The sequence below is a fragment of the Bos mutus genome, chromosome 13, assembly GCF_027580195.1.
Source record: "Bos mutus isolate GX-2022 chromosome 13, NWIPB_WYAK_1.1, whole genome shotgun sequence".
NCBI lineage: Eukaryota > Metazoa > Chordata > Mammalia > Artiodactyla > Bovidae > Bos > Bos mutus.
This window is the reverse complement of record NC_091629.1, coordinates 22,391,171-22,403,949: the sequence shown is the minus strand read 5'-3', so window position 1 is coordinate 22,403,949 and position 12,779 is coordinate 22,391,171. Positions and strand designations below refer to the sequence as shown.

Sequence of the window (12,779 nt, the reverse complement as noted above, 5' to 3'; positions counted from 1 at the left end):
ACTCTGCAGGCAGCCAGCCTTGGGCTCCTAGCGATTGCCAGCCTCCTGCTGGGCTAACTAACTTTTGTGGCAGGATTGAGTTCTCAGTGAGGTTTTGGACTGCAACTAGCAACCACCGATATTAAGTGTGGAAAGTCCTCTGATGCATTTAGTTTACAATTTTCCAACTTTGGCAAAAGCCATCTTTATTCTAAGTCTCTCAGGGCCATTTTGAATTTCTTCTAAGTTCTTAGAACTTGTGCAGCCTCATTAGGGCAGAAAGTTCGATGTGCATGCAGCCTGCATACGAGAAGTGGTTGGAAAACATCCTAGACTCACGTCCAGAAAACAAGCGACTGCAGAAGAGTGGCAGAGCTGCCCGGAAGCTAGGACCCAGGTCCTCCGAGCGTCCAGAACTTACGTCACCAGGACTCCGCCCCCGGGTGGGCGTCCGAGCCGAGTCCCCGCAAGTTTCAAACCCGCCCCGCGCCCCCTGGTGCGCATACTCAGTTCGACCTTGCAGCCGCACCGCCCACCCAAATCCTAGGGGAACACCCCCTATTTCTCCAGGCGGGTGTGCTCGCGGGGGAAACTGAGGCAGGACACGTGCTTGTGGGTTCGTTCCTCAGTCCACACCCCAGGGCCTGCAAAGCTGCCTCCCGCCCCTTAGACCCGTTTGGAACAGCAGGGAAGGACAAGGGAGAAAGGGAGGGGGCCCAAAGCAAGCGGGGTCTAAGGAGCCGGCCGGTCCTGCCACACTCAAGATGGCGGCGCGGCAGCGGCGAAGTCCCTCAGAGGCGGTACCAGCGCATGCGCAGCGCGGAGTCCCGGCCCGGGACACAAGATGGCGGCAGCGGCGTTGGGGAGGGCGAGGCGGAGGCGGCAAAACGGGCGGTCGAGCAGAACGTGTAACCGCGTCCCCTCGAGTCCGCTGCGGGCAGGTAAGAGCCCCAGGAAGCCATGGTCCGCCGCGAGCCGCGCCAGGGTCTGGGGTTCCGAAGCCAGGCGGCGGTGGCCCCTCCGGCGCTTTCCGCTCCGGGCTACCGCTTGTCCCGTCTCTGCCGCCGCCGCCATCTTAGGCCCACGGGTGGGCGGCCGAGCCGGTGGCCTGCATGAGCGAGTTGGGTCCGGGGAGCGCGGGCGGAGCGGCCTCTAGGGCCCCTCCGCTGCTGCCGCCGCCACCGCCTTTGTGTCGGGCGCCGACTCTGAGTCGCCTCAGCCCGGGGGCGGGAGCGCGCGGCGGGGCGGGGGGCGGAGCCCGGGAGATGGGCCGGCGCGCGCGCGCCAAACAGCCCGCCCCCGGTAGAGGGTAGGGGGAAAGTGCGCGCGCGCTGGGAGTCGGCCCAGCCCCTCCTTCGCGCGCCCCCCGCGCCTGCGCACTTTGGGAGCCCTTTGACGCCTCCCTACTGGGTCGGAGGACTTTGATTGGTGCGTTACTGGATGATCCCGCCCCATCTCCCTCCAATCCTGGAGTCGGAGTTTTTTTCACCTTCTGGTGGGTTCTTGTGGTTGCGCAGATACAGTTGTTTATCCTTAAGCTGCTGGGCACTGTTGAACTGCGGTATGCCTGGGGGTCGGGAAGCCACAAGATAAATTAAAAACGTTCTTTTAGTAATAGCAGTTATTTCCTACTGAGAGTGTACAATGTGGTAGACTCTACGCATTGAGACCGTAGAGGCCGAATGATTCTTATTAGAAGTCGGAAAATGGCAGAAGCGTGTGGAACCGGGGTCTGTCCAAACCCAGACCTGGTGTTTTAGCCATCGACCTGCTGTATCCAGATCACCTGGGAAATTAAAAAGCTTTTTAATCATAACAAAATTGGTAAAGATTTGAAGTGGTGTAAAGTGAGAAAATTAGTCATCCGGTTTCCCAGCCCCACTCTTGGGGGGTGTGTGTGAAAAATACAGATATTTGTGTACCTCCCCTCCCCGTTTCTCTACGATGTGGAGTGACGGACAGGAATCTGAGGATTTTTTAAACAAGTTCCCTGGTGTTTCTGATGCACAGCTCGTTTTGGAAACACTGCTGTGTCATGGTTTGGCCTCACGAAACGGTGAGGCCACTAAACTGCTTGTTCCTTCTCTGCATAGTTGACCTATCTGCTGCACCAGTATCACACAGTATTGCTTGGGGAAAAGTATTTCAATAAAGGAGAACACGCTCTGTTGTTTAATGCATTTGCATATTTTATTGTCTTTAGAATTAAAGACCTGATTCAAAGAAATGTGTTTTTTCACTCACTGTAGGTGGCTTGGGGCTGCGCCTGATCCGCGATGTGTATGTTTGTTCACTTTTGTCTTAGTACTATGGTTGGCCAGACCAGCTTACAATTTGTGGTGTCAAGTGTCCAAATGAAAGCACAGGCCCTTTGTTAAATACTTATTAAAAATGTGACAACCGTCAGAGCAGAGCATTAAAGCAGGCTCAGGTCCCTCCTCGGCCCTGGGGGACTGTGTGGGCTGCGAGTCCGTGAAGGTGAACCTGTTGGCTGTTGGGAAGCTTGAGAAATGCTGTTTTCATCCCCTGAATCCCCATGTCTCCCGCAGTGTGTCCTGCCCTGTCCTGGGGGCTCCCGACGTGCTCTCTCCTTGCCTCTCGTGCCATTGTCCCTGTTCTACAGCATTTCATAGGTCTGCGACTCTTTTCTTCTGTTTGCTCTGCAGTTGCTGATGCAAGGAATCCCCTGGGCCCCGGTCCACTCCACTGCTGACCAGCCCATCCTCCTGTGCTGTGCTTTCCTGCAGGCCCCCCCCCACTGCCTCTGTGGGACCCGGTGACGTGGGGGTCCATCTGGCCGGAGAAGAAAACCCTCTCATGCTAGCATTGCAGACCCCAGAGGGTGAGAGAAAGAGGGACCTTGTTCAGCCTTGAGACCTGGGGGTCAGCCCTAAGGCACAGGGCATCCTTTTCCCCAGAGAACCAAGGCAGCTTCCCTTGGTTGGTGGTTCCAAGCCTTTTTGTTATCCTGGCCCCCTTTTGTTGTGTGTTCTCTTGCTCCCTGCATTTTTAGCTGCCAAACCGTACAGACGAAGTGACCACTTTGCCTTTTCCAAATTAACAATGATGTCTATGACTGAATGTACAATAAAAACCACCACCCAATGATTGCTATGCTGTTGTCAACAACATCAGAGCTTCTGATCATCATGAAATAATCAATGCGGCCACAATGAGTTGATAAAATTTCAGCAGCAGAGAAAAACCAGTGTTTATGCCTTTGTGGTCTCTTTGTGGGTAAACGTTTGATTTCTTTTGGGTGTTACAACACTGAAACAACTCTCGGAGTGTCAGCCTGATCTCAGTTGCCCCCCTAGGAGTCTGACAGCCGGGTTGGGAACCACTTTGGCCATTGAGGCTTGTGCCAGAGTGCTTTGGGTGGGGTAATAGAGAATGCTAATCAGAAGGAGCTGACCCTTCTGTGGGCATTTAAAGTAAATTTTCACCTGGGGATTATGAAGGACTGAACTCGGAATTCCTTCTCAGCCATACTGGTTCTTTTAGCAACAGATACCTTCCTGGTCTGTAGTTAGGAGGAGGCATCTAATTTGAAGCCATACTCCTTCCTGCTCTGGGCTGTGTTCCAGTTAGATTTTACTGGGTAGGAAAAGGGAAGAGGAGCAGTTATTGCTGCTTCTTATGGGAACAACTTTCTCAGGCGCAGACCCTGTTTGATCTTGTCTGCCACTCTTGGTGCTTGGTGCTTGGTAAACATTCGCAGAATGAATAGAGCTCTGCTGGTCCCTGGTACTTTGCTGAGCGCCAGAGAGAGCCAAACTGGACCCACTTCTGAGGCCTGGGAGTTCTGACAGTCTAATGGAGGGGGGCAAACTGAGTTGATGGACCAGAGGATTTGAGTGCTACAATCCTAGGGAGGGACTCTGACCGCCTAGCTTGGGGAAGGGAACGAAGGACAGGTTCCTGGAGGATGGAGGACCTAGTGGTAAGCCAGGCAGAGACATGGATGGGGAAAGAGAATTCCAGGCCAAAAGAGTAACGGGAGCGCCCCCATTTGACAGTTGAGGGAACAGCAACGTAGGCCTGAGGGCTCCTGTGGCAGCAGGCTGGCCCTCCAGCATGGGACTGGATCGGCTTCACAGGTGTAGGCGGTCACTGGGGCCCTTGGTGGACTGTAATTCAGGTGCAGTCGCGGGGTGGGGGGGATCGACCTCCACGCCCTGCTGGCCCTGACACCTTTCAGTCCTCTGTGTGGCAGGTCCCGTGTGGGTGCTGAGATGGCCAATGAGAATCACGGCAGCCCCCGGGAGGAAGCATCCTTGTTAAGTCACTCCCCCGGCACCTCCAGTCAGAGCCAGCCCTGTTCTCCAAAGCCCATCCGCCTGGTGCAGGACCTCCCAGGTACCAGCGAGGGGCCGTGGCAGGGCAGTGGGGTCGGCAGGGTGCCCAGGAGCAGCCGTGACCCTGGCTGGATTCCGTGCTTATTTGCAGAGGAGCTGGTGCACGCAGGCTGGGAGAAGTGCTGGAGCCGAAGGGAGAACCGTCCCTACTACTTCAACCGATTCACCAACCAGTCCCTGTGGGAGATGCCTGTGCTTGGCCAGCACGACGTGATTGTGAGTGCCAGCCTTGGGGCGGGGCGGGGTGGGGCGGGGCCGGGTGGTGTCTCAGCGGCTTCTGGCATCTGGGCCTTCCCCAAATGTACCTTGAGCAGCTGTTAACTCACCTGGCACTGTGTCAGGGCCAGGGGACACAGTGCCCAGCAAGACAGACACACAGTCCTGCCCACCTGGAAGCTGTCCTCCAGTAGCAGAGACTGTCGGACACAGGAAGATGATTCTGTGAGGGGGTGCTGTTGCGCTTGGGTAGCACGTTGGGCACTGTGCCTGGGATGCAGTCGTGAGCAAGGTAGATCTAGTCCTGCCCTTGCCTGCTGGGGGCGCCCCGGATTACAGTGTAGCACCCACAGGAAAACAGGGTCAGAGCCTAGCAGGGGTGCTGAGCGGGTCTAGGGAAGCGGGGGGACAGGGAAGGCTCCCTCGAGAACCAGCGTGTGAGGTTAGCTGAGTGAAAGTGGGAAGCGGTGAGCAGCACTGTCTGGGAGCCCGTGTTGACGTGACGGGGACGTGTGGGTGTGGGCCGTCTGTCTGGGTCCCTGTCACTTGGGGCAGACTTTGTTTTCTGGGCACAGTCCACCCCCATTTTGCAGATGAACACACTGAGGCTCAGAGAGGGGAAGGGACTGGCCCAAGACCTCAAGGCAGTAAGAGGCAGAGCAGGACTTGCACCCTGTCCGCCGTCACACTCATACTCTCAGTATCACCACAGGAGTTCCAAGTGTTTCTTAAGTTTCCCCTTTATTCCTGTCGTTCTGGTTTTTTCTGGCCATGCTGTTCAGCATGCAGGATCTTTAGTTCCCTGACTGGAGATCAAACCCTCGCCCTCAGCAGTGAAAGCACAGAGTTCTAGCCACTGGGCCGCCAGGGAATCCCCCCATTCTGCTTCTCATGCCAGGCGGCGTTTTAAACTGGTCACCTGCGTTGACCCCTTAAATCATGCTTTCAGAGGCGAGGTAGGGCTCAGCACGGCCCGCCAGGGAGGAGAAGGCCCTGGCCTGGGGTGCACAGTTGCAGGAGCGGAGCCCAGTGTTCGTCCTGCACCCCAGCCCCTGTGCTCTTCTCCAAGGAGTAGGACTAGGGGCGGGAGGGGGCCAGGACTCGAGTACTGGGGCTCTTAAGCCGCCGGCCCTGGTTGCAACTCTGCTGGTCTCCCTCCACCAGTCGGACCCTTTAGGGCTGAATGCGACCCCCCTGCCCCAAGACTCAAGCTTGGTGGAAAGCCCCTGGCTGAGAACAAGCCCCGAAAGCGGCAGCTCTCGGAAGAGCAGCCCAGCGGCAATGGCGTGAAGAAGCCCAAGGTGAGTGTCAGCGGACTGGGGCGGGCAGGCAGCTGGCAGGGCCCCTGTGCGCTGGGCTTCGGCAGTCAGTCAGGAGGTGGGGCTCGCACTGGTGCAGCCCGGCCAGCTCCCCTGACCTCAGACCTTTGATTCTTACTCCAGATTGAAATCCCCATGACGCCCACGGGCCCGTCAGTCCCCAGCTCCCCCAGCATCCCAGGAACCCCAACGCTGAAGATCTGGGGCACGTGCCCTGAAGATAAACAGCAGGCAGCTCTCCTCCGACCCACAGAGTGAGTCCTTGCTGCTGCGCATCCTGGATGGCTGGCCTGCCCAGGACTGTGTGTGTGTGGGGAGCGGAGAGGGAAGCAGGCAGGGCGTCTGCCTCCTCATTGCTCTGTCTGTGCCCCCAGGGTGTACTGGGATCTGGACATTCAGACCAACGCGGTCATCAAGCACCGGGGGCCTTCGGAGGTGCTGCCTCCACACCCTGAGGTGGAGCTGCTCCGCTCCCAGCTCATCCTGAAGCTCCGGCAGCACTACCGGGAGCTGTGCCAGCAGCGAGAGGGTACTGCCTCCCGGGCCCACCTGCCTTGTGTGCGCTCACCATGAGCTGGAGCTGGGGCTTGGCCAGTGGGGCTCAGGGAGTGGCACCGTGGAACCCAGGGGCTGCGCCTGTGTTCTGTAGGGGTCCCAGCTCCAGTAACTGCTGCTCTGTGACTTTGGGCTTATTGACCAACCTCTCTGCACTCAGGTTCTCTCACCTGTAAGGTAGCGGTAGTCCACATAAGGGTGTCTACGTAGCATCAGCAACACCCGAACAACAAAAAATAGGCACTAGGCACTGTCTGCCAGGCAGTACTCACAGCCTTTTTATGTATCTTAAAGGGCGTAAAAAGCCGAGCACCTACCCCTCACACAGTTACTCCAGGGAGTAAGTGCTTAGTAAACTGTAGCTTTTATTAATAAGCCGGCTTAAACTTGGCTGAGATACAGAATCCATCCGTCCCTGCGTTGTTACGCCTTGTGCCTTTTATGGAACTAGCAGTTCTCAGAATACACTTCGGGAGATGTTGCCTGGGACTGAGCTCCTGACATAGCGGGGGCTGTCCCTTGTTTACTGTGGCACCTCTGGTGCCCACACCACGCCTCCGGTGCCGCCCCATGGCGCCTGCTGACTGAATCTGGACTTTGATCTACTGTCCTGTCCCACAGGCATTGAGCCCCCCCGGGAATCTTTCAACCGCTGGATGCTAGAGCGCAAGGTTGTGGACAAAGGCTCTGACCCCCTGTTGCCAAGCAACTGTGAGCCGGTGGTGTCACCTTCCATGTTTCGCGAAATCATGAATGACATTCCCATCAGGTATGCCCCCCAGCCAGGCCAGCCGACCCCAGCCTCTTGGTGTGTGTGCCCAGGCCAGGGTAGTCAGGCTCACTCCCTGCTCTCTGACCCAGGTTATCCCGAATCAAGTTCCGGGAGGAGGCCAAGCGTCTGCTCTTCAAGTACGCAGAGGCGGCCAGGCGGCTCATCGAGTCCAGGTTTGTTGGGCTCTTGTCTCCTGGCCCAGTGTGACGGGTCTCCGGCCAGCGTGAGGGGAGGGCCTGGGCCTTCAGGCCCACCCCTGGGGCCCGGTCATGACGCTTGGTGGCTGGAGTGGGGCCTGCTCCCTCAGACAGCAAGGGTTGCACTGTCAGCCTGGGTGTTGATGCCCAAACACCAGTGGCAGCGGAATGGGAGAAGGAAGGAGTGGGCAGCGGGTGCTTAACAGCCAGCCCCTTTTTATGCGCCCTCAACTGGCAGGAGCGCGTCTCCTGACAGCAGGAAGGTGGTCAAGTGGAATGTGGAGGACACCTTCAGCTGGCTGCGGAAGGACCACTCTGCCTCCAAGGAGGACTACATGGTGAGTAGCCCTGGGTGGAAGGCCACTGCTTCCAAGAAGCCCACTTTGCCTGCCGAGGCCAGGCGGGCCCCCATGGCAGCCGTCTCCTGTGCATTCGGCCGACCTTTGACACTCATCAAGTCCCCAACTCATGTCTGTGGAGCTGTTCCTCTCAGCTCCTGGCTTTCTCCCAAAGAACACTTCTGTTACGGTTCTTACTGGAATCCTGTGCTTGGCCACACACCAAAGTAAGCTGCCTTTTCAACTTAATGAATGTTCCAACACCTCCCTTTAGATTTTTGGAAAACAGATGGACAGACTGCCTTTGCTTGGTGTGTGCGGCCCTACTGCAGTTCAGAGCTACCACCAGATTCAACCGCCCACTTTAATAGTCCAAAACAATTCTGTTTTCTGGCCCAAACCCATCACTCTTCAACTCTCCACCAGCACTAGCAATGGGCTTTCTTTTCAGGACCATTTTTCACAAGAGACAAGGTTTCGCACTTCACGATAGTAACTGTGTACTTGACACGTAGAGAGTGATAAAGGTAGGTGACCTCACTAGCAAGAGTGACTCATTTTCACCCATCACTGTGACATGTGCAATTCAGCGTAATTACAAAGGCCTACAGTTAACCTTACAAATCGCTGAAGGCGCAAATCCACATCTGCAGTGCCCAGAGAGCCTGTTTTACAACAGCCATTCTCCCCATAAACTGCAGATGCCTTGTAAGCAGGGATTATTCCTGGTTTGTCTGTTTCCCCAGCAAGAGATTTGCCCTAGTGTAACCCCAGTAGTAAGTGCTGGCTTTTATTAGATACGTAATTGTATACCAAGGGCATGGCAGATCCTTAATGGGAATGACTGCATTTAATATTCAAACTGCCTTGTTAGGTAAGTATTTTGTGTCGCCTTAACTGTTGAGGAATAAGATTCAGTGATGCCAAGGGATTTGTCCAAGTGACACAGTTAGTAAGTAGCAGAGCCTGTTTCAGGACGAGGACAGTTGGGATCTGACAGCCCTCCCACACCAGCCCCTGGAGCCTGACCAGGAGTCTCTCCCCCTCAGGACCGCCTGGAACACCTCCGGAGGCAGTGTGGCCCCCACGTCTCGGCTGCAGCCAAGGACTCCGTGGAAGGCATCTGCAGCAAGATCTACCACATCTCCCTGGAGTACGTCAAACGGATCCGAGAGAAGCACCTTGCCATCCTCAAGGAAAACAACATCCCAGGTAGGGCACCAGGTGGTACAGAAGGGACAAGTAAGGCTGAGTTTCAAGGCCATGGACTGGTTCGAGGAGGCCCGTTTCTCCCAGCAGTGGGACCTGCTGTGACCTTTGGCTCTGGGGTTTCCGCGCCCTCCGGGAAACAGAAGTGCTAAGAAAGGGAGGGCTGGAGGTGCGAGAGACAGACAGGGAGATAGGCAGGCGGCCTGCTTTCACGTCCGTCCTCTGTAAGCCTCTCTGAGGGGTGACACCTAGCCACAGGGGCGTGTGAGGATCCGGGGACCTCCAAGTGCTGGGCCCCAGAAGAGCCCTATGCACAGTCTCATGACGGTTAGGAGGCAGGCAGTGTAGTTCTCATACTTCTCCATGGCAGCAAACCCACAGCTTGCCCACCAGGCCCCAAGGTATGGTGGCCTGAGTGGGTTCAGAGTGTGTTGATGTGGACCCCCGCTTCTTGCTCCTGCCTGTTGCCTAGCTGTCTCCTTAGTTACTGAACCATCTGAGCTGCTGTTGGGCTTCCCTTGTGGCTCAGCTGGTAAAGAATCCACTGCAATGTGGGAGACCTGGGCTCGATCCCTGGGTTGGGAAGATCCTCTGGAGAAGGGAAAGGCTACCCACTCCAGTATTGTGACCTGGAGAGTTACATGGACTGTATAGTCCATGGGGTCGCAAAGAGTCGGACACGACTGAGCGACTTTCATGTCACGTCACGTCCCTGAGCTGCAGTTCACTCCTCCCCGGATGGGACTTACCTCTCCTGGTCCCTGGGACACACGTGGGAAGCGCCTGGCCTGGGTGGGCCCAGAGCTGTCAGGGTGACGGCCTCCCCGCGCTCCTGCCCGCAGAGGAGGTGGAGGCGCCTGAGGTGGAGCCCCGCCTGGTGTACTGCTACCCAGTGCGGCTGGCCGTGCCCGCGCCCCCCATGCCCAGCGTGGAGATGCACGTGGAGAACAGCGTGGTCTGCGTCCGCTACAAGGGCGAGATGGTCAAGGTCAGCCGCAACTACTTCAGCAAGCTGGTAAGAGCCACGGCGGGAGGCGGCTCCAGGAGGGCGCGCGGGGCCGGCCCTCTCTCAGCTGGAGTCTGCTGAGGGGGCGGCAGTGGGCGGGCTGCAGTTGAAGCCCACTGCTTTCTGCCCCACAGTGGCTCCTTTACCGCTACAGCTGCATCGACGACTCCGCCTTTGAGAGATTCCTGCCCCGGGTCTGGTGTCTGCTTCGCCGGTACCAGGTACTGGCCGGGGCGGCTGGGGGCGGGCTGACCCGGAGGGCGGGGAGGCCGCCCGAGGCTGAGCCAGCCGCTCCGCAGATGATGTTCGGCGTGGGTCTCTACGAGGGCACAGGCCTGCAGGGCTCGCTGCCGGTGCACGTCTTCGAGGCACTGCACCGACTCTTCGGCGTCAGCTTCGAGTGCTTCGCCTCGCCCCTCAACTGCTACTTCCGCCAGTACTGCTCCGCCTTTCCTGACACAGACGGCTACTTCGGCTCCCGCGGGTGAGTGCCCCATGCTTCTCGGCCTCCTGCCTGGGTAGTGTCCTCCAGGGCACAGAGCCCACCGGGGTCAGCTGCTTCCTGATGCTGAGGGGCTTCGGGCCTGGGCGGTTACAGAGCCCACCGGGGTCAGCTGCTTCCCGATGCTGGAGGGCTTGGGGCCTGAGCAGTTTCAGGTGGAGTCCCTGCCTCCCGTCACCAGCCCCGTGGCCGTGGACACGCTGCTGCAGGTCTGGAAACCTATGCCAGCCCTGACCCAGCCAGTGGCGCTCAGTAAACTATCCTGGGTCAGGAGGCGGAGCACCTGGTCCCACAGTGAGCGGATAGGGCACGGAGGCAGCCAGGCCAGCGGGAGGGCAGCCTGGTCACCACTGGGTTTGGGCCCTACCTCCTCCCCTAACCAGTTCCGTGGACTTGGCCCCCAAGCCTGAGCCTCTGTCCTCAGCTGTTCAACAGAGCGGGCCACCTCTTGTCCCAGGACAAACCAAGGGTGGCCCTTGGCCCCTGGCCTGACCAGAGCCCTGTCTCCAAAGGGCTGCCTGTGGTGGGGGTGGCACCTGTTCTTGGTGGAGGGGCTGGGTCCTGGTGGGACCTACACGCTTGCCTCTTCCCCCAGGCCCTGCCTGGACTTCTCCCCACTGAGCGGTTCCTTCGAGGCCAACCCTCCCTTCTGTGAGGAGCTCATGGACGCCATGGTCTCTCACTTTGAGGTGGGTGTGTGACTGGGTGTGGGGGCTTGGTTGGCAAGCCTGAGGGCCAGTGGCCTGGAGTGCAAGCCCCTGATACCCTCCCTGGGACCCTTCCCACAGAAACTGCTTGAGAGCTCGCCAGAGCCCCTGTCCTTCATCGTGTTCATCCCTGAGTGGCGAGAACCCCCAACCCCAGCGCTCACCCGCATGGAGCAGAGCCGCTTCAAGCGCCACCAGCTGGTTCTGCCTGCCTTCGAGCACGAGTACCGCAGTGGCTCCCAGCACGTCTGCAAGAAGTGGGTGCTGGGTGGGCGAGGCGGGAGGGCCGGGCTGGGCTCACCCTGCTGGGCCCTGCCTTGAGCCACTGCTTTTGCCCGCAGGGAGGAAATGCACTACAAGGCCGTCCACAACACGGCCGTGCTCTTCCTGCAGAACGAGCCCGGCTTCGCCAAGTGGGGGCCCACACCTGAGCGGTTGCAGGAGCTGAGTGCCACCTGCCGACAGTCGGGGCGCAGTCATGGCTCCAGTGGCTCCGCATCCTCAGAGGCCAAGGACCGGGACTCAGGCCGGGACCAGGGCCCGAGCCGAGAGCCGCACTCCACTTAACACAGCCTGCGGGGAGGAGGAGCTCCTGGGTGCTGCTGTGGACTGCTGGGGCTCTGGGGGCAGAGTGGACCCCAGGACCCGCCTCGTGGGGCGGCTGCCGATGACATAGGAAGACGTGGCTCTGCCAGGGCGCCCCCTCCCTGCCCACGTCCCCCCAACTCCCCACCTCACACTCACTCCAGGCCCCCTGTAAATAGCCCCGTCCGGCCCTCCCTCCCTTTCCTCACCCCATCCTGTTGCCACCTTGTTTCATTTGTAAAAGGAAATACAGAAACCCCCCTGAGGACGTGTGAGGGTCTTGAGGGCAGAGCAGGCTGAGGAAGCTGGAGCCACTCGCAGGACCGCAGCCCTCCACTGCACATCCAGGCGCACCTTCTCATGACTTCTGGGCCTTCACACCTGGCCCCGGGCTCCAGGATCTAGCTTCTCATCCTGCTGTGCCCAGGAAGTCTGAAGGGTCCAGAGGCAGCGTCAACCACCTGTAAGCCCCAAGCTCCCACAGCCAGCAGCAGCTTCACTGACACCCCTGGGGAGTGGAGGGCTGGTAGAAACCTAGATGCCTGGAGCCACCACTGAGTGGGCAGCCGGCTGTTTTACGGTCAAGGGCCAGGAGGAAGTGCGGCTCCAGGGCACCTGGGCTCTGTTGGCCTCGGTGCCAGTACCTGGCTGTGCGCGGAGGACCTTGAGGCGTGGGGCCAGTGCGCCCCTGGGGCTGGGGAGGAAGCAGCACCTGAAGGTGCTGTCCACTTTCCTCAGCTTGGCCGTCTCTCGGTACCAGGCTGCTGCCCCACGAGTCTGCCCTCCTGGGCCACTGTACTTACAGAGGTGGGGCAGGGTGCACCTCTGGCCGGGCAGCTCCCACCTCAGTCCCACCCTCGTGGGCTCTAACAGGCTCCTCTTCCTGCTTCCTAAGGCCTTGCCTGGTTCCAGCTGTAGCAGCACGTGGACAAAGGGAGTGGGCCACGGCTAGACTCTGGTCCCTTTATTGAGCCTGAGAGACCAGTGGGTACATACCAACAAAAATAAATTTCTCTCCCGAAGCCTGCCTGCAGGC

General features: G+C 58.6%; 1 protein-coding gene across 1 annotated transcript; it reads left to right on the top strand.

Moving 5' to 3' along the window:
- Positions 1-791: 791 nt before the first annotated feature.
- Positions 792-12,008, top strand: PCIF1 (phosphorylated CTD interacting factor 1). Its single transcript, XM_014478757.2, is given in 18 exon segments — positions 792-920; positions 2,646-2,821; positions 4,196-4,338; positions 4,429-4,553; positions 5,718-5,778; positions 5,781-5,854; positions 5,996-6,126; positions 6,247-6,401; positions 7,049-7,196; positions 7,289-7,372; positions 7,635-7,734; positions 8,784-8,946; positions 9,786-9,958; positions 10,084-10,170; positions 10,249-10,433; positions 11,047-11,140; positions 11,240-11,415; positions 11,500-12,008. Coding segments are annotated over 16 exon segments (2,106 nt in total). The 5' UTR covers positions 792-920; positions 2,646-2,821; positions 4,196-4,214; the 3' UTR covers positions 11,726-12,008.
- The last annotated feature ends 771 nt before the right edge of the window (positions 12,009-12,779 follow it).